The sequence below is a fragment of the Dreissena polymorpha genome, chromosome 15 (assembly GCF_020536995.1).
Source record: "Dreissena polymorpha isolate Duluth1 chromosome 15, UMN_Dpol_1.0, whole genome shotgun sequence".
In the NCBI taxonomy this organism is placed as follows: domain Eukaryota; kingdom Metazoa; phylum Mollusca; class Bivalvia; order Myida; family Dreissenidae; genus Dreissena; species Dreissena polymorpha.
In genome coordinates, this window is record NC_068369.1 from 3,311,356 (window position 1) to 3,338,658 (window position 27,303).

At 35.7% G+C, this 27,303-nt stretch overlaps 2 protein-coding genes across 3 annotated transcripts in view; both read left to right on the plus strand.

The window, feature by feature from the left end:
- Window positions 1-27,303, plus strand: part of LOC127860781 (titin-like) — a 218,787-nt gene that overhangs the window by 112,756 nt on the left and 78,728 nt on the right. The window lies entirely within an intron of this gene.
- Window positions 2,982-27,303, plus strand: part of LOC127860034 (hemicentin-1-like) — a 103,050-nt gene continuing 78,728 nt past the window's right edge. For both annotated transcript variants that reach the window (XM_052397782.1, XM_052397784.1), the window contains exons 1-2: window positions 2,982-3,147; window positions 22,213-22,557. In XM_052397782.1, the coding sequence (XP_052253742.1) occupies window positions 3,108-3,147; window positions 22,213-22,557 (385 nt within the window). In that variant the 5' untranslated portion in view covers window positions 2,982-3,107. The remainder of the gene's footprint in view (window positions 3,148-22,212; window positions 22,558-27,303) is intronic.

Genomic DNA, 27,303 nt, shown 5'->3' on the forward strand with positions numbered 1-27,303 from the left:
CAAAGTGATGATATGATATCACACCAATATACACAAATATATATCGGATGATGTTATAATATTAGTATCTATATATTGATGTTTTACCAAAAAATAAGAATCCACGAATTAAGTATGAATCATTAACTTAGATTTGAAAATGTTTCTGAAATTTAATTTGTATAACTGTTCACACGGATGACTTCTTTTGAACATAATGCACCGCGTGTTAGTTACAGACCTTTCGTCCCCAATGACAGTAAGGGACCTTTCGGATGCTTTGATGTGCAACATCTTGATAACAATCGGCGGAATATGCACAAACGCGTTTTTAAACGTTTGTATTTCAATGACGAATGAAGCGACTCATCGCCAACATTTTCACTTCCCGATAGCTTATTTTTCTTCCGCATTCATTCTCTATTGAGAATCTCAAGTGAATGCTTGAACTCAAATTTCAATATGTAAGTGTTTTATCAGCGTATTTGATTGCCACAGGAAGACATAACTCATCGCCACCGTTTATGATCCTACGAATATACTTGAGTGAACACTTATTATTTACAGAATATACGTCCCGATAAATAGCTATTCACCATAAGGAAGTTTTTACTGTCAAACGTATGCTTGATTGCGCTGTTAGGTAGTTGGAGGATTGAAATTTGAAAAAGAACATCTCAAAACATCGAAATTTTAAACTGGTATTTTGTTGTCGCGTTATTTTAAAATTTTTCTTTGGACAGGTATCCAATTTGGTTTTAAAACTTCACCTTGGTCAATTGCAATTAACAATTCAAAGGTTTAAATACATTTTAAACGGACGTCGAATGTTTAACTCCAAGTGCATTGACACTATCCCCGTAATAGCATTATCTTCCGTATTGAGCTCGCTTACACCTATACAAACACTTCGAAATATTTAAAAAATATAGTTCCTTGTTCAAGGGAGACACCCTTTACATCTTTGTCAAATTGTAAATAGCTCCAATAATGGGTTGGCCTACAACCATGGGAAGATTAAAACAATGATTGGGTTACGAAACGAAATTCTTCAGTGCATAATTTAATATCGATAGTGAGTATTTATTTTATTCACAATGTTCCACAGCACGTCTTTAAATAAGCCAACGAAATTTTCTTGTCAGTATCAACAGTTTAATAGACATAGATTGTGATCAATTTTAATAAATTGAGCCTCTGGACCAAACATTTAAGAGCCCACATCCACACACCGCAGTACCTAAATACCTGCTATGTCAGATACAAAGTGGGTCGTCGGATGCACTAGCAGGAAAAAAAGCTTATTATATCATGTGATTCTTAATTAAGGACGATAAACCAATTCCCAAACAGTGATATTCAAAACAGACGTACAAAAGTATTCACAAAACATTTCAGGTTCAATAAACATTAACCTGTTAGACCAATCATAGATCTGAACGGCTACACAGCGACTAATTCCCAAACAGTGATATTCAAACCAGACGTACGAGACAATATACGCATGTAAACAACAAGCACACAAAAAATGAATTTAACTGTGGTCAACTTGGAACGTCCAATTAATATGGTTGGGCTTGAAACCGTTTTTAAAGGAGCTCCAAACCTCACAGTTGACTCAAAAGTATTCACAAAACATTTCAGGTTCAATAAACATTAACCTGTTAGACAAATCATAGATCTGAACGGCTACACAGCGGTTAATTCCCAACCAGAGACCCAGAAAACGTGGTGCTTATATAGGTTAGGACACCTATGTCTATACCCACTTCATTAGCCCCCGAGACCCTCAAGAACGTGTTGTCTTTAACCGTTTATATCAAAACCAGAGACCTAAAGAAAACAGTTTCTGTATCCACTAAATCCGAGCCCGAGATCAACATAAAGCTGTATCTGTATACTGCACTTTTTCAAACCATTGAGAACATACCCTTATGTCTATTATTCCGCCATAAATGAACCGCAGACAGAACGCTATGGCTATATTCAATATATCCACCAGGACCTGATCGAACAGAATAAAGTATCATAAACTGTGTTTTAGTACACTTGACATATTATACATTTATCTGTGTGTTTGCTAAGTTTTGCAGAACTAACAAGCCCCCTTCGATGCAAATTTGATATGCAGTATTAATACAACGTCCACATACAAGATTCGTTTTAAATGTAATTGTGCGACCGGGATGATTTTTTAAGGGTCTCACCAAATTGATGTTTTAACTGTATGAACGTTAACATGTTATTTCAATGAATCGCTGTGTCGTCTTAAGCAATAAGAAACTGGTTCATTCATGATCTGTCAAGCGTCACCGTCTTTATATTCTAACCTATGGAAAATATTTTAGCAACACACATTCAGACACACACAAAAATATCGACATTTTACATGCAAACTTTAAATACAAGGGAAACAAATCTATGTATGATTTTCTGCTTAAGCCTTCAGGGGTTATTGTCCTTACATAACTGCTTTCTTTCTTGCAAAAATTAAAAAAAAACTTAAATTATTTGGTTGCGCATAAATTATAACTTTCTAAATAAATTCAGCTGGTAATTCATTTGTGGGGCTCTACGAATGATGTGTAGTCCTAATGATCCTTATGTAACGGACTCCTCATTACATGTATGAATTACCCATAGACCCTCATTAAATCTGCAAATCCCTTTAAAATCCATCTACTATCTGTGTCCTCAAGACTTAGCACGTGCACCATACTTAAATAAATCTGCAGTTTACACCGTCGTATTTAAGTCGTTTACGGGATGCAAAAAAATCTATTCGCATGCGTGAGAGATGCAACAAGGAAACCACGGACCTTGATATTAAATATACGAACAGGGTTCGAGACTTATGAAACTGTTCCTCGAAGCCCCGCACGGTTCCGCCGCTATCCACAAAGATTTAGTATATTGTAACCTTCATAAGGCACGCCTTTTTCACATTTACTGGTTTAACACAGGCCTTCTTACATGCTGTGAACCAGGAAGTCGTTTGTACGTTACGTGTTTGGGGGAAAACCTGATGTTAGTTCTGTCTGAAGTCATTGTAACGCTACTGCTGTTTTGCGAATAAGGTGGATGAATGATGAACGAATATGTGAAGTAAAGCATAATTACTTTTCAAAATGAATCTCGCGAGGATTATAGTTTTGTATCTATCTGCAGGTAAGTCAATTTCTTATGTATGTCTCATTACTGTTCTGCAATAATCATTATAATGGTGAATGTCTGAACTGATGCAACGTTATTTGATGCAAAGTTAAACAAGTATTGAAGTAATAACCCGATTCGCATACAATTTAAATGTTATGTTAAATGTGCATTTATTGCGTGTTTTGCTACATTTCGACTTAGTGCTGTAGGAAAAGTAATAAGCGATATTAAAGGATGTAAATATGAGTACAAACGTGCCTAATATATCTTTATGGTCCATGGTTGGCATATTGACCGGTCAATTGAGTATTGGTCAATACCCGGTTAAAACTGGTCAATTCTTGTTATCGCATTGACGTCACGAAAGGGGCAGTACCTTAGCGACGGTGAAAACAATGCCCTAGATACGGTCGATTGACTACGCTGATTGAGCTACCTCTGCTGACATTTCGCCAATTGCATTCCTATTTGGAAGTTGATAAGTAATTAAATTGGTGTTTGAAATGTCTTTTGATTGTTATAAATGGTTAGATTGCACTTCGAAAGCCCAATATGACCAGAAAATTTAAATTAAAATATTTTGACTAAATGAATATCCGTACAAATTACATACGGGATTTTGGAAATATGACCCGACCAAATGGCCGATGTTCGAGTACGGCGACATTCATATCTTTCTCATTGAGACACTAGGTAAATAAGTTTATTCTCTAAAAATGGGAGTATCATTGTAGATGTTGATGTAATTAATATTGTCGTTCTTTTAGAGTTCATTCATATTCGTACATTGTATATCTCAAGTATGTCAATTTATAATAATAACGTGAAGCTGGAAAAAAAGTAGGAAATTCTGGTACACTTACTGAATGCCTAAGTTGTGTTATTAAAAATCAAGCTTTATTTACTTTATACTGATCTGATTTATAGTATTTTTTTTATTTTGGTGTATTATCCGTTTACATTGTGGTTTACATGCCATTCATTATGACCCAAGGTTGGTTTAATAAACGTGACTTACTTACTTATTGCCTATCGCTTTTACGTTTTTGATTAAATCAAATTAAAACAAATTAATAGATCTAATTAATATTTCAATAAATAAAAAAACGTCAACCTGTAAGTTAGCAGTAACTCAAATGGCAAATGCATTAGAGCTGTAAGTATATAGGAAGTCAATACTAAAACTGCAGTACACAGCTCTGTTACATGTATATATCACTTCTTGTCCCTGAAATGTGTTGTATGAACCAGTTGATTGTAATGAGTATGAGTGACATATATATAAGATTTTTAACACACACATCTATGTACATATTAATTTTTTTTAAATTATTTATCCCCGTTGCTGTCAAACGTAATTTCTTTTTTTATGATGTCGTTTGTTTGGTGCCGTAACATTAAATCTTAATATGGCCCGTAGGAGCGATTGTCCCGGATTCGGAATGACGTCGTTTGAATTAACCGATTCACGCTAGATTCGTAACTTGTGTTTTACGTAAATTTTATAATTATTAAATGCTTTAATTTTTCAAAAATTAATCGGGCTAGTATCTTTACGGTGTACAATTTCTGATCTAATCTTAATTGGACATGACTTTTAATTTGTACAATATGTAACATATATAATTTAAGCAACTGTTAATATAAGTATGTCGGCGTTAATTATTCAACCAAATGACTGCTTAATACAAACAGAAAGAGAAGAAGACATGGTGGCATCATCAATCGTGTTTAATGGCGCTGTCATCTACCACTACTTGGTTTATGACACTATGTTGTTAGTTTAGTCTGGATAATATCTGATCAAGACGAGATAATCGGTTTATGCAGAACAAAGTGGCAATTAAACACCCGCTTACACGATTTTTAGATTGATGCAAAGAATCAATGAAAAACATTGCATTTAAATATAATTAAATTTTATTTAAGGTATCAATGTGTTTGTTTTTCCCAGTTTAATACCATTATGGTTAATTTATATATGTTGTATATTTGAAATTTATATATTTATTGTTTGTTTTAATCTATTTTTTGCATTAAAGTAGAACAACTTGTTGGCATGTTGAAAAAAATATTAATTTAATCGTTTAAATATATAATTAACGATCACGCTCTATTTCTCAATGCAAATAAAATAGCGCAGCGCTAAATATTGTTTTCACCGTCGTCAAGGGGCACGTAACTCTAACTGACGCAAGTGCCCGGATGTTGCAATATTATGAATACTGGTCATTACTGGTCATAACTGGTCAATACTGGTCGATTGAAAATTGTAGCATTTTAACATCACAAAGGAAGACTATAAGCTATTCTTTATAAAATCAATCATAATTCTGTAATTGATAAAAAAATGAGTTATTTATTGTAAAAAAAATCTTTTAAGCTGTACAAAAAATCTTCTTTATTATTTAAGGAAACGGACGCATAAACATAAGGACTAAGGCATGCAATATCTTTATCTCAGTGTATCACATCTATTACTGAAGTATTATTACTATTGTAGTTACCATAGTATTTAACTGATCTATTGATATATCAATTTGATAAGCAGATGGGCAAACAGAACTCTTGTGTTTTCTAGGGTCATAAATCTGGCCCCTTAGCCTTAATTGGTAATAAAATGCATGCAGTGTTATGTCTCTGATATTGACAATGAAGCAAATCTGTCCTTAGGCTATTTTATACTGTATCACTCACACAAAAGGAGATAACTTTTTATTTAATATTACTTCTAACTGTATGACGGTTGTTTTTCCTTTCATATTTAAAAGGTCAATTGGTCTTCAAATGAATAAGCAATCAAAGTTCTTGATTTTGCCAACAAATAATGTTTTCCAATTGTGGGTCTACTCTAGACTTTTATTTTTATATCAATGGAATCTAGGCAATAATACATACAAGTATGGGTAGTGTCAAAAAGGTGCCATTTAAGGCCCTATAATCAGTTTTGGGTGCCTCAACCGGTATACATGTAGGTGAGAAGACTTTGAAAAGACTGTGGGATGGTGGGGCATGAGGAACAACTATTACACAGTAATTGACAGGTTCTTGTTGAATCAAGCGCATAATTATCTTAACATTCATAATTTATTAGAATCGAACAAAGTTCAATCGACCATAAAAATTCTATTGACCAACTTTGACTAATTTGCAAAATTTTGAGAGATTGGCCTACAAATTGCATGTACAGGTATAAAATAGTGAGTATTATTAGCTTAAGATATTATTGGAAACATGTCTGTTTAATTTATATTATCAATATTGTTTAATTAAGCATGGAATATTAATCAAAATTGGGTGTAAAGTTCAATCGACCAGTATTGACCAGAATGACCACTTCGGGAGTATTGACCGGGGAGGTTTTAACCGGTAAAAACCGCCGGTTAAACCGGGGGCGGTCAATTGGTGCCAACCTTGTCATGTTCACAACCAGTTTTCATCAATGTAAGATACAAAAAATCATGAATTTATTAATGATACTGAATGAGCACAAAATCAAAAACTTGTTTCCAGATTTACTGTACAATACTAAAATGTTTAATGACCTGATTTTAACTCTTGTCTATATATTAACACTTTTAAACTTTGTTTCAGTCTTACTTTCTTTCTTTTACGTCTCACTGTCAATACTTTTATTGTACAATATTGCATAAATATTTTTCTCGCACTGACAGCATGATCTATTAATAATACCCAAAAGGGGAGTTTAACAGTATCCGAAGATAGATAGATAGGAAGCGTAACTTTAATCACTTAAAGTGCAGAACCCGAGGTCATAACATAGCAATTCAACAAACACATAACAATTCAGATGATTAATGCAAAGGGACAAAAGAAATACATAGAGTAAGTGAGCACATGTCTTAAGGGCACGACAGATGGCAAAGAGATGGGGAGAGTACAGAAACATGAGCGATTTTTGAATGATTATTTCTCTTATCTTTGAATTTAAATTGGAGGATAGTACCCAAAAATCATCCTGACTACATTTAGTTGCCAGGCTCAAACCACATTCAACTCGAGCATTTCTGTTACATGAAGTGGCAATGTCACCAGAACATGGCCAAGCATAAACACTTAATATGATGTACATTGCCACTATTTTCATGGAGGGTTGGTGACATTTGTTAATAATGTTAGATTATTTAATTGATTTCTTACAATTTATTGTCAGTTTGTAGTGTCGCAGTTCTTACTTTACTGCGGGTAAATGATGTGTTTTGGAATTACCAAAATGCCAAAAGTCAATGAAAATAGCCTTAATTTAACAACATTATCAGCAAATATGTAAAAAAATCTCTAATAAGTTGTTCATACTCATTCTTTGATTTCCTCCAGTAAAGATTCATTATTTGGGATTATTTGATTAAATTCTTACAAATAAAGGTAGAAATAAAATGGTATTTCTTTATTTTTTGCAATTACAGTTTATTTTGATTAATTATAAAACATTGTACAGTGATTTTATTTGCTCAAAATAACTGGGAATATTCGGCTGTTTTCCAATGGCAAAAAGTGACTTTCTTTAAAAGGCAGATGAAAATTTACCCCAAAAATTAAAACTTTATAAATAAACAAAAACATGAGAAATAAGCATTTTTTTGTTTCTTCCTAAAGTACCGGAAACTGCACTTTCCCAATCGGAGAAAAGACCCTTTTCACAATAAGCCAATATCGATAAGATCGCGAAATCACGTGACTTGCAGAATTCCAGAACAAGGCTGAAGGTGTAGCCATTTCTAATAGTGCCATGCAACGCTGCATCTAATTTGAACCATTCACTTTTTTGAACATTCGGCAAAGTAAGGTCATATTGTCCACACACGACGACATTGTCAAAATAAACAGTAATATATACTTCCTATTTTAAGTGTTAATGCATGTACATTAAATAAATGTTTTTTATTTAAGTACTTGCTTTTATTAAATTGTTTGCACACGTTTTGACACCCTTAGTTTGAGCATTTTTATAGCAGTGTTTTATCAAAGATCTATCAATAATCTTATTTATTGACAGGGGTGTGATTTTTCCGCGGATCCGCGGATTTCCGCGGATCGGATTGTCCCTAATGTCACTTCTGAGATTTGCGTGAATTCGTTTTAAAAAATGTGGGGGAGAGGGGCTACCACTGATTCCGCGGACGTATTTCATAAGCGGCCCGAAATATCCGCGGCCTGCGAAATCTCTCCGCATTTTACACTGGTAGATTCTGCCTAAGCATTTTTAAAACGAGCCATATAATTGGCTGTCGTTTCCCAATCTTCCAATTAAAATCGTGTTCTTAAAATGCGCTCTGTGATTTGTTTGCAAATGGCGCCATTCTGAAGAGAAAATTAAGATTATTGAAATAACAAATAGCAATCGAATAAACGATTGACATCACCTAGTCAGATAGGAATAATGAAATGTGTTTGTCAAAAAAAAAACTACGTTTTAGATACAAGCAACACATATTTTGTTAAGAAATGTGCCCACTGAATTTGTGTCACGGAAACCAGTGTTTGCAAATTGGAGTGTAGTCTACTTGCGAAGTAAAACAATTTAGAGAGTATCGTTCGAACATGGAAATAGACAAACATGATTTGATTTTTATATGTCTGTGGGTCTGTGTATAATCAGATTCATATGCATATTCTGCTTTATTATGTTTGTCACGCTGTTCAGTTAACTGAAATAGCTTTGAACTGAGTGAAGATGTGAAATGCAAGATATTGAAAGGTAAACAAATTAAATATATTAATTTAACTCAGTTAATACATCATTAACACCAGAAGAACACTCAAGTGTGTTTGTTTATATTTAGTCTATTAACTGTCATTCAATACATTGAAAAACTGCTGCTATTGATCACAATAAATACATGTACTTACTTAACTGTTTACTTTGCATCCTCAGTTAGTCAATATTAATTGCCGCCTTAGAGTCTTTTGATGATTTTTGCTTTGGCAGACTCTTGGCGTCAATAGTCCACTCTATCTTTTTAATAGCGAGAGTTTTCCTTCTTTGTCTATATTAATGCGCAAGGAATTTGGTGCGCAACATTCAAGCCCCGATATCAGACAGTTTATATCAACGGATTGCAATAATATTTACATACCTGTGTAGATAATTCATTTCTCAATAATGTTCCGTAAGAATTATGTAATGACTCTTTCAATTTTGCACGCCTGACAAATTTAAATCAACACACTACTCACATTTTCCATTCCAATTGCTGTGCCCGCTGTATACCGCAGGTAGATTTTAATCGATAACACAGCCTATTACACCGTAATGCCTTCTTCTGATTAGTTGATATTTAAATATTTCATAACATGGCGAGAGGTCAGTGATTGTATTGCGATTTAAGCAGAAGTTTAACTGAAACAAATTATGCCTTTTAACTTTAATTCGACGCTATTTGAGGTAAAAATGGACTTCTTAACTAAAACTTTATGAGTTGGTAATGTTATTTTGCAATTTTAAGCATATTGATATAATAGTATTGTATTTATTTTTCGTTATGGTTTTTACAGAGCGGAGTTTCAGCGTTCAGATTTATTCTGAACGCGAATTATTTCAGCTACATCCTCAGTATGATTAATGTGAAGTTTAACAGGTTTTTATAAAGAAATATTGTTATGAAGTTCAAAAAGTTGTTTATTTTAATGTCTGTTTTTATGTTTGTCATTGCGTTATGCGCGCCATTCGCGTAGTCAAAATCAGTCAACATAATTTTCCTCCCCTCTGACTTTGCCTCAATCACACCCCTGTTGATAGATCACGGTTTTATTGCCCCTGTGTTCAGCACATGCCCATTATTTTGTTATGATAAGTCTGAAGATACTGTGCTGACAAATACTAAATAACAACAAGGTGTTATAAGCCGCCAGTTTTATCATGATAGTAAAGTGAATGCTGGACATAAGTTCCAATGGAAAATCATTCCAACCCTAATTTTGAAACAGGCGGACATTAATTCCTATGTTGTAGTTGTTTTGACTATCCACATATTTGTTGCTTAATTAATTTTTACAAATCAGACGATTAATGTTTCTAAAATATTTTGACAGCCCGGAAATTCATTCCTAGGTTATTTTGACAGCCCGGAGGCTCGTTCCTACATTATATATATTGACACCGCAGACATTGGTTCCTACATTATTGCTATCCTAGTCATTTTTTTCACATTTTATCCAAATTTATTTTATAGGAGCGAATATCCGTCTGTCAAAATAACGTAGGAATGAATGTCTTGGTAGTCAACACAACGTAGGGATGAATGTCCACCTTGTCAAAATAAGCATAAGAACGATTGTCCGTGGGAATCTATGTCTGGAGACCTCATAAAGTCCTTAATACCTGTAGATCTTAAATATTTTTAAATTAAATGCTATACATAAGCATTCTTGTTGACCACAACAAGGTTTCGAAAAATACAAACAATATTGATTTATGATATAAAATGATATATATTTCTCACTCATATGGAGAATAACAGGTTACTGCCTGATTGTTTGTAACATATCAGGCAAGGCTTAGATTAATATAACAGCAAGGGTTACCAAACCGTTATTTTATTCGTGCTGAGCCTAATATATTTAAAAAAGATCAGGCATTAACCTGTTTTTCTGTTTATCATACCTCTACGTTCCTGAGTTTAAACATATAATAAAATAATTGCTAAAAAAGCTGCAGTTTTAGCGGGAAAGAATAGGATTTTGAGCTCGGCTGTTTTTGGAGAAAACCGGAGCTATTGTCATAGCCAGCTCGTCGTCCGCCTTTCGTCATAGGCGTCGTGCTAAAACCTTAACATTGGCCATTACTTTTTAAATATTGAAGATAGCAACTTGATTTTTGGCATGCATGTGTATCTCATGGAGCTGCACATTTCGAGTGGTGAAATTTCAAGGTGAACGTAAAATTTCAAGGTGAACATCATTCTTCAAGGTCTAGGGTCGAAAAAACAAATCCAAGGGAAGTAATAAGCTTTCAATGGACATAATTATCTGACCTGCCAAGGTATATTTTTTTGTTAAATAAATCAAAGCGGGGCAGTAGGTGGTATTGTGTTTCTGACAAACACATCATGGTAAAAGGTCAAGGTAAAGGTTATTCTTCAAGGTCTAAGATCAAAAATACAAATTCAAGGGAAGTAATAAGCATTAAAGGGAGATAATTATTCAATATTGAACATAGCAAGTTGATATTTGGCATGCATGTGTATCTCATGGACCTGCACATTTTGAGTGGTGAATCTACAGTCACGGTAGTGGCTTTTAATTATTTGCTACTAAAAATAGATATTTGTTAGAGACAATTATTTACAAGGGAAGTAATTTATATAATTATAAATCTCATATTATATATTTCCTTATCAAGAATTTAAGTTCTTTTCACAATTACTGTACAGATTTATTATTTTGATTATTTATAACTCAAATGATTGATTTGTGAAAGTTTTTTTTAATGATATAATTATCATTTCTTACTTGTTCTAATTTGTGAATGCTGGTTTTCATTAAATACCAGTGGACTTATGTCCATATAGTGGGGTCATATGGTGAAATGATTGTTCACGTTTTGATAAAAACAACAAACTTGGCACATTTGTAGATTTAAGTATTTTATTCAATTGTAGCTATGGACCCAGCTCTAATTTTCAAGATGGCCACCATATTCAAGATGGCCGCCAAAATTTAGGAAAGTACATGTTACTGCCATATTTGATTAAAATATTATGTTTTTGGCATTGAAATTAGCTGTTTTATGTTATTAATTAATTAAAGTATGTTTTACATGAAAACAATTAATTTAATATTGCATTTAAGTCAAAATGGCTTCCAAAATGGCCGCATAAAGTACAAAAAAATGGATTTTTACTACTCAAATCTATAATTTCAATACTCATTGAATGTATGTTATGTAAGCAAGTGTTTTTCTTTTTTTTGTATTAACAGATACCTTAATTTGTATAATATTCTCAACATATTGTGTCAGTCCTTAAATAAAGAAATAACTGCATTCAACGAGTTCACACTTCCAGACCTTAAAGCTGCCTTTAAATCTAACCGCGGTCACATCCTCCACCATATATGGTGCTTGTATTCAGTGGAATTGTTCACTTTTTGATAAAAGCAACACACTTTGCTCATTGGTAGTTTAAAGTATTTTAAAGACAAAATAGGCTATGGACCCAATTCATATTTTTCAAAATGGCCACCATTTTCAAAATGGCCGCCAACCTATCAAAAACGGAGAAAATATCGAGGTGCTGAATTTTGTTGCGATCTTTTACAAATCAAATGAAATATTACAATACTTTATTACTAATTATGCTAATAATAAAAAAATTCTGCAAGAAAAAAAATAATTATAAGTATTTTGTTAATTTTGTACTTTTTGTAAGATGAAAAGGTCATTTTTGGGGGGGAAATTTTGCTTTTTTGGCAAATATTTATTTACTTTAATAATAAGTAAATCCATAAAGCAGATAACCATGGTCCAAGAGCCCCCTAGTGTTTATTGCAAGTTTTGAGGCCAATAATTGTTGTGTATACATTTGTGTATTTGAAAAGAGAATTTTATATCGTTCCAGAAATTCCATTTCTTAAGTGTCACAGCTGTGCATATCATGATTTTTTTTGGGTAAAATCCCTCAAAATCGAACTCTGATTTTGGAATAATTAAATAAATAGACATTTTCAGTCAGGGGAATTTACCTAGAGTTTCAGTTTTGGGGTATTAAATAGGTATCAAAAACCTTTCTGATAATTCAGTATAAACAAATTTATTTTCCATGTATTTTTTTTTAAGTTAAAAGCCACCAAATTTCGCATTTTATTTTTGCAAATTGGCTCATTTTTCAAATTAAAATTTTTTCGAAGTCTTTGACCAAGTTAACAATTTCCAACATATTTGTCTAATCAGTGTTTTAAAAACACACATATGGCCTCCTTTTCATTTCAACAACGACTTTTTTATCAACATCTATTAGTGATTTTGGGTGGAAATGAATAAAATCACACACAAAACTGCTGATTTCTGGAAAAAAATTATTTAATTAGATTTATAAGACATGTGATCATTATAATAATCAAATATTGTTCGCATACAAATGCATATAAGATCACTCTAAACAAAAAATGCAAATAAGATCACTCTAAACAAGCAATCAAATGACCGCAGTGTTATTATTTCAAAACCACTATTTGTTACAGTTTATGTAGGTTAAAAACCACTAAATTTTAACTATATTAGCTGTTTTAGTCCATTTTTCAGGTTTTAGTTCCTCGAATTTTGACTCAACTGAAATTATTTTCAAAACAGTAGTCTAACTATTGTATTAAAACACACAAAAGGGTCTCCTGATTTAATTGAAACATGAACATTTTTTAATGACGACTTTTAGTGAGATTTCACGAACAATATTCGAAATCAAACACAAAACTTCTGATTTCTGGAATAATTTGATATAGTTAGATTTATAACACATGTGATCACGATGATAATAAAAACTGTTTGTCTTTGTACATATGCGTATAACATAGCTCAAAACAAAACATTCCAATGAGTAAAGTGTACTTTTCGGTTTAAATCCACTAACTTTTTACATTTTCTTGCTTTTTGAGTAATTTCACCTGATTTATTTGTGCGGTTTTCATACAACAAAATTGGAGGTGGGTCCATAGCTAAAATTGAATAAAATACTTTTATCTGCAAATGTGCCAAGTTTGTTGCTTTTAATAAAAAGTGAACAATTCCACTGAATACAAGCACCATATGATCCCGCTAATAGATACATGATGAACTCTGGCTATGATCTCTTTGATAAACCACAGGCCTTGGTTGTCAGTGATGTCTGACTTGGTCATTTTTTACTGTCTACAGACCCCCCCCCCCCACCCCCCGTTGGATTGGACAAAATTCAAGGGAAGTAAAAAGCTTTAAAGGGAGATGATTTCTATACCTGCCAAATGATAAATAGAAATTTTATTTCAAAGCGACGCAGTAGGGGGCATTGGGTTTCTGACGAACACATCTTTTGATGGGTCAATAGGTCAAAGGTCAAGGTCACTGTGACCTCTAACAAAAACAACATTCTGACAAGCTTTCGCAGCCGAGCTTGTTTCCCATTATGCGGTGCTCTTGTTGTCGTTTGACGTGTTAATAATGACGTCATAAGCTCTTGCGCTTAATATTTGTAAAACATGTTTTTTGCTGTTTCTGTTGCATTTTGTGTTTAAAATATATGACATTTAATTTGGTATAAAATTGTTTGTTTTGTTGAATCTGATTTGATTTTAGCAAAAATATTACTTTATAGTTGATTCCGAGTAATATGACCTACCTTCTTCCATCGACTGATATAAGAACTTCCTGTTGAACTGATATAAAAATATATCAAGCAGTGTTATATCAGGCTCAATGCAGCGGACTATGATACAATCAAGTAATTGATGAGATATCAATATGCATGCATATATAGTTCAATTTGCACAGTGCAATTATAATAACGCCCGGGGTACTTGATTATAGACCAAGTTTCAAATACTGAAACATTAATTTCAATTAGGAGCACAGCGGGATTTAGTTCAATTAGGATCACAGCGGGATTTATTACCATGGAACTCGAGATGTAAAGTTAACTGACTGACGCACGGGTCATTTTTTTTATGCGTCAAAATGTCGCAGAAAAAAGGCTTGCATCAAAAACTCGTCATTTTTAATTTGCTCGCGTCAAAACACAGGATTCTGCGTCTATTGAAATCCCTGTGCAGCACTGCGTCCGCTTTTCACATGTATATTATAATACTTTGGGGCAACTCTGTCCAAGGATGGTACCAGTACTGCTGTGGTCCGAATATGAATCGCCATGGCAACCGCAGGGATGGCCAGACTTAGTCGGTTGTGGCGGTTGTCGACAAGCAGTTCAATCAATTTGCCCACCAAGTACTGGCTCTACAAGTCCCTCTTAGTCTCCATCCTACCTTACATCAACAAGACCTGGTCGCTTTACGCGGACACAGAACACAGTATACAGGCAATTGAACATAAATGTCTCAAATGACTGCTCCGCATATCCTTCAGGCAGCACAAGACCAACGAGTAGGCCAGGAACATGACGGCAACACTTGATGGTCCACAAGAGCCCCTACTGGAGACTGTCAAACCACAAATGCTGGCTTAGTTTGGAAACGTCACCAGGCACGACTCTCTGTGCAAGACTGAACTCCAGGCACACTCTAAAGGGTGGTCAAAGTCGAGGCCGTCAGAAGAAAAGCTTGATGAGCAATGTAAAAGAGTGGACATCTCTTCCCATGGATGAATTACTCTCAGCAGTACACAACAGACCTGACTAGAGGAGGAATTCTGTATCGTCGTCCCCCATTTGATGATGATAATGACAATATAATAATTCTTTAATATTGTCATTCACTGCAAAACAAAATTTATTCAACTTAAAAGAAAACTAATGTAATATTTAAAATTTGTCATGTACTTCACCTTTTTATAGTGCTTTGTCTGATAGTTGATTCAACACAATATTATCTTACACGTTTGATGGTTCATATAAAATATAAAACAAGAAAATACCCATATCTTTGTGAATTATAGTTATATAATACTATGTATTGTATGATGCGGCTTATGTTCATGTATATGTTTGTTATGTGCCCTTAATATACACAAATGATACTAAATGTTATATCGTTGAATTATTATTGAGGTGTTAGAATGTTATTTTTAGCGAGGCTGTTTTCGGAGAAAATCCGAGCTATTGTCATAGCCAGCTTGTCCGCCGTAGGCGTCGTGCTAAAACCTTAACATTGGCTTCCACCTACAACTTTGAAACTTCATATGTAGATGCACCTTGATGAGTTCTACACGCCACACCCATTTTTGGGTCACTAGGTCAAAGGTCAAGGTCACTGTGACCTCTAATATCAATTTTTAGCATAGGCTCTTAAATCAAAGTGCTTCCACATACAACTTTGAAACTTCATATGTAGTTGCACCTTGATGAGTTCTGCATGCCTCACCCATTTTTGGGACACTAGATCAAAGGTCAAGGTCACTGTGACCTCTAATATCAAACTTAAGCATAGGCTCTAAAATCAAAGTGCTTCCACCTACAATTTTGAAACTTCATATGTAGTTGAACCTTGATGAGTTCTACATGCCTCACCCATTTTTGGGTCACTAGGTCAAAGGTCAAGGTCACTGTGACCTCTAAAAAAAATAATTCTGACAAGCTTTCGCAGCCGAGCGTGGCACCCGTTTTGTGGTGCTCTTGTTATACTTACTGATTAATTTATTGACCTAATACATGTCTGTACACAGAAGGAGAGGGCATAGGTGGTGTATGCTTCCAATATCTGACTGAAGCGGTGTGAGCCCCTGGTTCTTCTGTCTGAAAGATGGAGTGCTTCTGCTCCCCCAGAGACTTCTACCAGGTGATGATGGATTCTGAAGAGTATTGACAGCTCTTGCTTGGTAGTGTCGATGTTGGAGAGCCTGCCAGCCAAAGTTTTGCATCATCTTTGTGATGCATCCTGGCGTACGGTCAGTTTAGGCAGACATCAGAAATCTCGCAGCTTTGAGTTTGTGTATCTGGACCTTGGCTTGAGGTTTGGGATCCCATACTATGGATGAGTACTCTTTGCTGCAATCACCAAGGTTGCGTCGAATAAATCCCAGGGTTCTGTTAGCTTCGGTAGTTGCGATGTCCACGTGCTTCTGCCAGCTCAGATCTTCACTTAAAGTGACACCTAGGTACTTACTGCTGTCTGTGGTCTGCAAGACTTGACCATGGAGAGTGTATACACTTCTTCTGTTTGTGGATACTCGGATGACAGTACACTTCTTCGGAAGAATGACATCTGCCATTTTTCCTCCCTTCTTCAATCACTGTAAGGTCCTTCTGGACGCAGTCAGCGTCTTGTTGGTTCCTGATTTCTTGGAGAAGTAGGCTGTCATCAGTGAACAGCTTGGTATCGGATGAGTTGATACAATCAGGGAGGTCGTTTATGTACGTCAGGAAGAGTAAGGGTCCAAGCACTGTACCTTGGGCGACGCCTGATAGAACGTCTCTCTCTGACGACATCTCTCCATCTAGCAGAACCTTCTGTTTCCGGTTGCTGGGGAAGGACTGGATCCATCTGGCTGTATGACCTCTGATTCCCTAGAAGTTTAGTTTATGTATGAGGTGTTGGTGGATGACTTTATCGCATGCCTTGGCGAAATCCAGTTAGATCACATCGACCTGGTTTCTGCCTTTCAGCTTGGTGGTGATTGATTGTATCTTCTCAATTAGCTGTGTTTCGCACAAATGTTTGGAACGGAAGCTGTGCTGGTAGTCGTTAAGAATGTTGTGCTGAGCGTAAAAGCGCATGACTAAGCTATGTATGATATGCTCCATCCATAATCTTTGCAGCAACTGATGTAAGAGTGATTGGTCTGTAAATGGACGGTAAGTGTCTTTCTCCCTTCTTTAAGATAGCGACGAAATGTGCATCTCTCCAATCTTGGGGAACATTGCCAGGGTCATGGGAGAATGGGTATAGCCTGGTTATGATTGGTGACAATTCTTCAGTGGCTAGTCTGAGGCTTATGTTGTCTGGTCCTGATTCTTTAAAGGGACTGTCAACAACGAATGACCAAAAAAGAAAAGTTCTAAATACCGTATTTTTTAAATTAATAGCTTATATTGATTAAAATATCACGACTGGTATATCACTCTTAGTGGCAACGTCTTGAATCGCTTAGTGAAGCTTGGGTGGGAGGTAAATATAAGATCAAGGATGTTGTTTTCTCTGGTAGCTGAGGTAACCATCTGTTCTAATTTGAGATCTGATGCTAGGTCTAGGTAGTTTTGGTTGACCTTTTTCGAATAGTTTTTTTCTGATAGAGTTTGTTTGCCACATGATATCTTGGAGGTTGAAATCACTACCAATAACAAATTTGGCTTTAGCATGTTTGCGGCGTAATGATATAAATTTCTAATCTTGCGTTGTTTAAATATGTTTAATAAGTTCTATCTGGAGGTCTGTAATAGGCGCCAATTACTAGTTTCTTGTTCCCTCGGAGCTTTAGTGTCCCACTTATGAATTCGGATGTTTTGCTACAACTTACTTCTGTGATATTTAAGTCAGATTTCTCTTTTTTATACCACATTTACATAGCGCCCTTTTCATACTCGAGTTTTGCGTTCAAAGGCGCTTTTTGCCCTGATCACTGGTTCATAAGTCGTCCGTTAACATCTTGGCGCAGTATGCAGCCATGGAACATTGGCTTATTTCACTCACAGGTACCCATTTATACACCTGGGTGGAGATGTGGTAAAAATTTCTTGCTCAAGGAAATTCCAGTGGTCAGGGTGGGCTTCTAACCCGGGACCTCTCAATCCCTAAGCCAGCGTCCTACCATTAGACCACTGCGCCCACAGTGGTCCACTGCAAGTAAAACGCCTCCATGTGGGTTGCTTGTGCAGTTGACATTCAAGATTCTCATAGATTTCTTGCTTTTAGAAGGTTTGGCTTGACTGGGTAGTTTAGGAGAAGATGCCAATACAGGACTGCCAATAGAGCTTGTTGTTGTAAACAATAGGCTGTTACTTCGGATAGGCGTTGCAAATGCCATGTCAGATGAGAAGTCTCCTGGTGGATTGGTGGTGGAAGGAGATAGTGATGCGGATGTCGACTTTGAACTGTTGATCATGCCGCTTGAGTTCAGTGAGGAGTGACAATCATTTTATGGGTGTTTAGGTATATCATATATAATTTTTTATCTATTTAGCGAGTGGCAATGAGGACAGTACCATGGTATACTGGTGTCTGCTAGGTTATTGTATTCCGGGGAGTTCATTTTCATGCAGGACTTGTGGGTCCAGACGTCACACTTGTCGCAAGCTAGTTCTCTCTTTCCAAAGTCAATGACGGCATCAGAGCATGGGTATCTGGGTGTTTTACGTGGAGGCTCAGGGTTGGGTTTTACACCGGTAATGATGAGGAGTACAAGGAAGTGAGACCATTTCTTGGCTCTAATGGGTATGGATGGCGGCAGTTTGCGATCAAATCTGATGTTAAAATAAATCTAAACTGCTACTGACGGCTGAAAAACATGTAATAAGTAATAGACCGAGTTTGGAGACATGTTGAGGTCAGGTGCTGTATTATTGATACAGACTGGAAAACGTGTAGAATCATTTGAAAGGCTGGACCATTTCATCCACCTATGCCATATACTATATTCTCGAATCTGCAGTCAAGAATAGTAAAATTGTAGTTATTTGGAGGTTTCTGATGAAAAACGTATTTATTTCCGGGTTTGTTGTTTTTGTTTTAGTCCGTGTCCTCCAGGAGCCGTAATGGCCGGAGTCAAGCGTCTGAGTGATCCACTAAATTAACTGTTCAATTTATGTTGTTTCGGGACTTCTGCAGTGGGCTGGATTAGATGAGGGACGTTTACAAACCAAAAATATGCCAACAAACTAAGAGGAGTAGGTTGGATTTGTCCAATTTTCCAATTTTTTGAAGAGCGCCATAATCTCAACAATGTTATCGGGCATGCGCAGTGTCTCCATTTTCGACCGTTTTATCAATTGTTAACACTTAAATCCAAACTGCCAGAACACCTATTGTTTATATCGGAGAGACAAATAAAGGTGTATTATAGACAAAGAACACAGGACAGAAAGGCGCGCTTCTATGTGACTATTTTGCGAAATTAAGTTTACACAACACGAGGTCATGAAAGTTCAAAGCATGTGTTCAAAGTGGAGCCGATTAGCGTCAAGCCAGTAATTTTGAGGATTGTTAACCTCATGTGACGTCATTGGCATGGAAAGTTCATTGCCTGGATGTACACAATCAGTAACGTTTTTGAAATGTGTTATATCGGATCGGATTTATTGTTTGTCAAAGGTGCGCTTGGGTAATTAAAAAGCATTTTAAAGACGGTGCCGAGAAACCTCATCACACCTTTGTACTGTAAACAATTATGTCAAACAAAAAAGTTAAATGCAAATGGTGAGCTATTAATTACATATGGCGAGTAAGTTGTGAAAACAACACCCGTTAACAATTTGACGTGCCAACACTTTAATTTTAGTACATGTATATTTCATCATGTCTGTTTATAAAACTGAAGTACACCATTACATGTTGCCTGGTAAAACCAGTGTTTTAACAAGACCGCAAAATTCATGCTGTAGTCTGTTAAGTTCCACGCATGGAAAGCGTGCGTGTTTCAAAAGACCGTGTGCTGTATGTAAATTTATATAGACTTGATGATCGCAATAAATAAAAAAATACTTCATAATATTACTTTCATCAGCACTGACTTTGTAACATGCACTCTCAAACTGCGAGATCATCAATTGATATTATATTTGTTAATCATGATTTCATTTGGCCAATATTTTTTTATTTTCTGTTTTATGGGAGATTTTTAAAAAAATTGCGTCGTGGGGGATAAATAAAAATAAAAATAAAGCAAGAAAAGTGGGCAATTGACAAAAAATAAATAAAATAAAACTGTCTAAACCAAATTTGAAAATTTGAAATCTCAGCAAATTTAACCTTATGTATACTTGCATTAACCTTTAAGTGTTTTGTATATCTCATTACACTGTTGTAGAAGCTTTTTATAATAATAGAAAAACATACTTTGATATATATTTATAGGTAAAAGCACCAGTTGCATGTATATTGCTTTAATAGGGACTAAACACGCCAGGTGTGTAATGTACGTAGTATAGTGAAGTAGTGGTAATGTTGTACTCCTAACACTAGATTTTCTACATGTAGCACCTCGACAGTCCCAAGCCTGCAATGCCATCTTTAAAAATGCTGGTTTGCTGTGGCATACATCTCATCTATTATTTAAGTTTTTAGCTCCACTGGCTAAAGGCCAGAGTGGCTTATGTCACGGTCCTGTGTCCGTCGTGTGTGTGTTAACTTTTTCTTTAAACATCTTCTCCTAACCTACTGGTCCAAATCTGATGAAATTTCTCAGGAATGTTTCTGTGGTGAACCTCTTTCAAACTTGTTCAAATTATGCCCCTGGGGTCAAATTTGACCCTGACCCGGGGGGTAAAAAAATTGAAAATTTGCTTATATAAGGCCTATTTTGTGCAAACTTTATAAATCCTCTTGTCCATAGCCATAGGCCTAGGGCTACCAAATTTGGTATGTAGTGACATCCTATAGTCCTCTACCAAGTTTGTTCAAATTATGACCCAAAATTTGCTATGTAGTGACCTCTTATAGTCCTCTACCAAGTTTGTTCAAATTATGCCCCTGGGGTTTAATTTTACCCCGCCCCAGGGGGTCAAAACATTGAACATTTGCTTATATAAGGCCTATTTGTGCAAACTTTAAAAATCTTCTTGTCCATAACCGTATGGCGTAGGGCTACCAAATTTGGTTTGTAGTGACATCTTATTGTCCTCTACCATTATAAGTTTGTTCAAATAAAGCCCCTGGGATCAAATTTGACCGTTCCCCAGGGGTCACAAAATTGAACATATGCTTATATTGGGCCCATTTTGTGCAAACTATAAAAATCGTCTTGTCCATAAACATTGAGCCTATTTCTACCACATTCGGTAGGTAGTGAAATCTCATAGTTCTCTACTTAGTTTGTTCAAATTTGACCTTGCCCCAGGGGTCACAAAAATGAACATATGCTTAAATGAGGCCTATTTTGTGCAATCTTTAAAAACCTTCTTGATCTTAATTATAGAGCCTAGGGCTACTAAATTTGGTATGTAGTGATATCTAATTGTCTTCTACCAAATTTGTTCAAATTATTCCCCTGGGCTCAAATTTGACCCGACCCCGGGGGTCACAAAACTGAACATAAGACCTTTACCAGATTACTGCGGCCGTTTGGCTGTGACCAACAGCAACATCAGCATCTTGTAAACATGAGATAAAACCTTGTCATTTAGTGCCATTTTAGGTCAGATGGTGACTGCTTACAAACGCATTGAAATAAGAACATGTGTTATGCATGTTTTTCTTATACAGTGAAAAAAGTCGGTGAATGTGTTACAAGGTCACATCATAATTACATACAATCTATCATTTCAGGTGCATCTGTAGCACAGCCAGTCATATCTCCTAGAGGTGAAGTGAATGTTGTACAAGGTGACAGCCTGACATTGACCTGCTCATATTTAAATCAGCCGGAGAATCCCTCTGACCTCTGCTTATGGAGTGTGTATCGTGGAACGGGGTGGTTAGGTCAGGTTTATCTAACAAACCCACTGTGCACACTTCTTTCTGGTAACACTTCATTGTATGGCTTCACATGTCTGGGGAATAGGACTTTTACGCTGACCATTATAAGTGTGCAGTCAAGTGAAATATGGAAATGTGAGCAGCAGTTAAATGGAAGATACCAGGCTAGTAATAATGTGACTGTCAACATGCTAGGTAATGTATTGTTATTTACCAATATTTTAGCACACCTGATCACAAAGTGCTCATGGTGAACTTTTGTGTTGGGCGGCTGTCCAGAGTCTGTCTTAATGGTGTACTGACTTTGTAGCTTAAAATAGATTTCAAACATGTAAGGTTGAACAATATCTCAAACAACAAGACCCTTGTTTAATATTAAGGTACATCAAGATCATAAAGTGATCCTCTAAACAGTTCTTTTTTAAATCATGCCCGTGGGGTACAAATTAGCCACTGATTACTTTAAAAATCTCTAAAATGAAAATCACAATTGTGAAAAGTAAGCCATAAAACTTAACATGCTGTCGTCTACTTAAGTTGGTTCAAAACATTTCCTTGTGGTCAAAATTGGCTCTCAGGCCAGGTTTAACGTGTATCCTGATTTGTATATTATACAAACTTTAATACATTTTTTTCTCTGAAATCGCAAATCCCAGACGTTTGATATGTGCTGTATTACATAAAAAAGTGGTTCTCTTCCAAGTTTTGTCAGGTCATGCCTCATCCTGGAAGTCTCTTGTTAACAGGGCTTCCGCTGTCGTTCGCCAAATTCGCCGTTGGCGAAAATTTCGCAAATTCGGCGAATAAAATACTCGGTTGGCGAAAATGCTCGGCGAAACGTTTTTAAAATTCGGCGAATAAAATTCTCGGTTGGCGAAAATGCTCGGCAAAACGTTTTTTGCCTGTCAAGTACCATCCCAGATAGTAAACTCTTTAAACCGTCGACTGTGCGTCAATACATCATCGTGTTATTAACCAGAAAATTTGATACGCAGTCTGCAGCAACACCGGTCAGAACCGGTCATCGAAACAAAGGAAGCTTGCTGGTGCATTGTGTACTGGCAGTGACGTCACCATCTATGTATAGAACGCTTGCTGGTGTGAAAACAAAAGGTGTTATCGAACATTATGCCTGGCAAAAGCATTTAACAAAAAACTATTTCTTCACAAAACACATGAAATCTTGTTTCAACAGGAATTTGAGAGCATTTCTGTTTAATAGTTTCATTATTATAATATTTTGGGAAAGGTAAAGTTTGATTAAGAAACCAACAATTTCGGAAATAAAAAGTATACCATTCACTCGTTGTAATATATTTCGGATATGTTAAAAATTCGGACATTTAAAGATACGGACATTTATGTGTTGGTTTGTTGTTGATAGTTTGTAAAACTATGTTTTATCATATATCAGGCAACTAGAATGGATGGTGGCAATTATCTGGGCCTTTCTGTCAAGAAATATGCGGGAAAAACATTCATTTATTTTAGCCTAGAAATCATCCACCACTTGCAGAAAATGTTTTAACAACAGAAGCTGTCAAAGCTGATGTATATTATATCCAAATGACCAAATATAACTGTTTAACAATATGAAGTGAGAGGCTTTGAAAATAAAGCATCTTAAGTCTTGATCAACTGTTATGTTTTGCAAAGATTGAAATATGTGCTCAAGAATGAATAACTTTAATATTATGAAAATGTGCTTATTTTGTAAACAATGTGAACTGAACATGTGCTTATGATGTATGTATAAACTGATATTCTGTTATGTAGAATAAAAGTATGATTATAACATTGATGTATGTATATCTAGATGTATGCATATCTATAAATGTTTTTTGTTATAAACTGATATTCTGTTATGTACAATATTTTAAAAGGATAATTATAGTAATAAATATATTTAAGCTTCATATTGTAGTAATTTGTATCTTACACCCCTAGACTTTCACGAGGCGGTCCCAAATGCTTGGCTAAAACTTTGGCTACAGTTTCTAAAATTTGGCTACAAAAAAATCCAATTGGCTAAAATGTTGGCTAAAGAAATTTTTGAGCCAGGGGAAGCCCTGTGTTAAGCATATTTTTCAAACAAGAAATATCTAGAAAGATACTGCATAATGATTGTGGTTGGTGGTCAATGATGAACAATCAAAAGTTACATCTATGAGATCAAATATAGCGAATGCCTTTTTTCTTCGCCGTTCTTAGCTGCATCACACGCTAATCAAATTCGTGGTGGTGCGCCAGATGTCGTAGCTTATTTCGCTTTATTATCTCCCGCCATAGGCGGAGATATTGTTTTGGCGTTGTCCGTCCTTCCGTCTTTGCGTCCGTCCATCCGGAGCCATATCATGGAGGTGCTTTTGCGGATTTCATTGAAAAAATTGGTATGAGTATGTGTATTGATAAGAGGATGATGCACACCAAATGGCATTGTACACCATCAGTTAATAACAGAGTTATGGCTCTTTGTATCTTGAAAAAATGCTTTTTTTGTGTGTCGAGAGCGATATCTTGGAAGTGCTTTGGGGGATTTCATTGAAACTGGGTATGAGTATATATATGGATAAGAGGATGATGCACGGTGAAAAAACATGGCCGCCAGTGGGCGGGACATTTTTCTCTATATGTATATAGTGTCAGTTTTCCCTATTCGGCTGTAGAGAAACCTTGTAAACACTCTAGAAGTCACAATTTTTGCCCAATCATCATGAAAGTTGGTCAAAACATTGGTTTTATTGATATCTCAGACGAGTCAGACGGGTTGGGATTGGTGAAAAAACATGGCCGCCAGTGGGCGGGGCATTTTTCTCTATAAGTATATAGTGAAAACATGTGAACACAGTAGAAGTCACATTTTTGGCCCAATTTTCATGAAATTTGCTCAGAACATTTGTTTCCTTGATACGAGAGATGAGTTCAAAAATTGTTCCGGTCAGTTGAATAACATGGCTGCTGGGAGGGGGGCAGTTTTCTCATTATGCCTCCCCCCCTTTCGAAGAAGAGGGGGTATATTGTTTTGCTCATGTTGGTCCGTCTGTCCACCAGATGGTGTCCGGATGATAACTCAAGAGCGCTTATGCCAAGGATCATGAAACTTCATAGGTACATTGATCATGACTCCCAGATGACTCCTATTGATTTTTAGGTCACTAGGTCAAAGATCAAGGTCACAATGACCCGCAATAGTAAAATGGTTTCCGGATGACAACTCAAGAACACTTATGCCTAGGATCATGAAACTTCATAGATACATTATTCATGACTCGCAGATGACCACAATTGATTTTCAGGTCACTAGGTCAAAGGTCAAGGTCATGGTGACCCAAAGCAGTAAAATGGTTTCCAGATGATTACTCAAGAACGCTTATGCCTAGAATCATGAAACTTCATAGCTACATTGATCTTGACTCGCAGATAACCCCTATTAATTTTCAGGTCACTAGGTCAAAGGTCAAGGTCACGATGTCCCGAAATAGTAAAATGGTTTCCGGATGATAACTCAAGAACGCTTAGGCCTAGGATCATGAAACTTCATAGGTACATTGATCATAACAAGTAAATGACCCCTATTGATTTTCAGGTCAATAGGTCAAAGGTCAAGGTCAGGATGACCCAAAATAGTAAAATGGTTTTCGGATGATAACTCAAGAACGCTTAGGCCTAGGATCATGAAACTTCATAGGTACATTGATCTTGACTCGTAGATGATCCTCTAGAGTCCAGTGATTCATTTTGCCGTGCGTCCCGCGTACCTTACGCATGTTTTTTTCTGGGGACACATCATTCTTAAAAATGTGCCGTGTTGCCAAAAATTATCATATCATCAGCATAAAGTAAACGAAACATTTTAAAAGCATTTACATCAATACCATCTATTCCTTTAGTATAAAACTCTGACTCTAAGTCATTTAAATAAATGGAAAATGAAAATGGAGATAAACATACACGCAGTCTCATTCCAAGCATGTTTTCGTAACTATCACTTAACTTGTTACAATGTTTGACTTTGGACTTAATATCGTTATACATCGACCTTACTTTATCCAGTATTGGACCCCGAATACCTAATTTTATCAATGTATACCATAAATTATCGTTGACAACATAGTCAAATGCGTTAGTAAAATCTATAAAGAACAATACAACTTCTTATCATGATTTAAAATGTGAGCTATGAGTCCATGTAACACAAAAATATAATCCACTGTACTCATGTGAGGCCTGAATCCCCCCTGTGCCTCTACATATACACAGTAATTTTCCGCCCAAATAGACTATCTATTATTCAATATTTTGGTAAATCATTTTCCTATAATAAATAATTTTCATATAAGACTGAACTCAAAAATAATAGAAAACATATTTTACTGTTCATTCAAATACCTGAAACAACAAAAAATCCATACAATACGGTTAAATAATAATGTTTTTACCCATTGTCGTAGTTTTCAACAAAGTTTTAAAATAAAACACAGCTTCACAAATAGTATAATCAATTTTATAAGAATGCAGGACATTTGTCCCTTTGGACATCTGCCCTTTCATGAAATCAGGACTAAACAGACATCTGCCCCTTCACGCAAATTCTCAAGGTGGACATATGCCCCTTCACTCAAATTTTCAAGGTGGACATTTGCCCCTTCACTCAATTTCTCAAGTTGGACGACGGATAGCGGTAATGTCGGGGATAATAAGTTGATGACGATTAAATAATTATTTAATCAAGAAATGTTCAACGTTATCTAATTGCAGAAAAAAAAAACGTCGTAAAAATTAAACTAGCCGACAATATTTGCTGCGATGTTCAATAATGACTCTTAAATAATAATTGGTGAACAAATAATGAAAATCTAACATATCTGAAGGTGCAAATGTCCGTATACCATTTTATAACAATCAATAATCAAGGACACAAGAGTTTGCACACCAGGGACA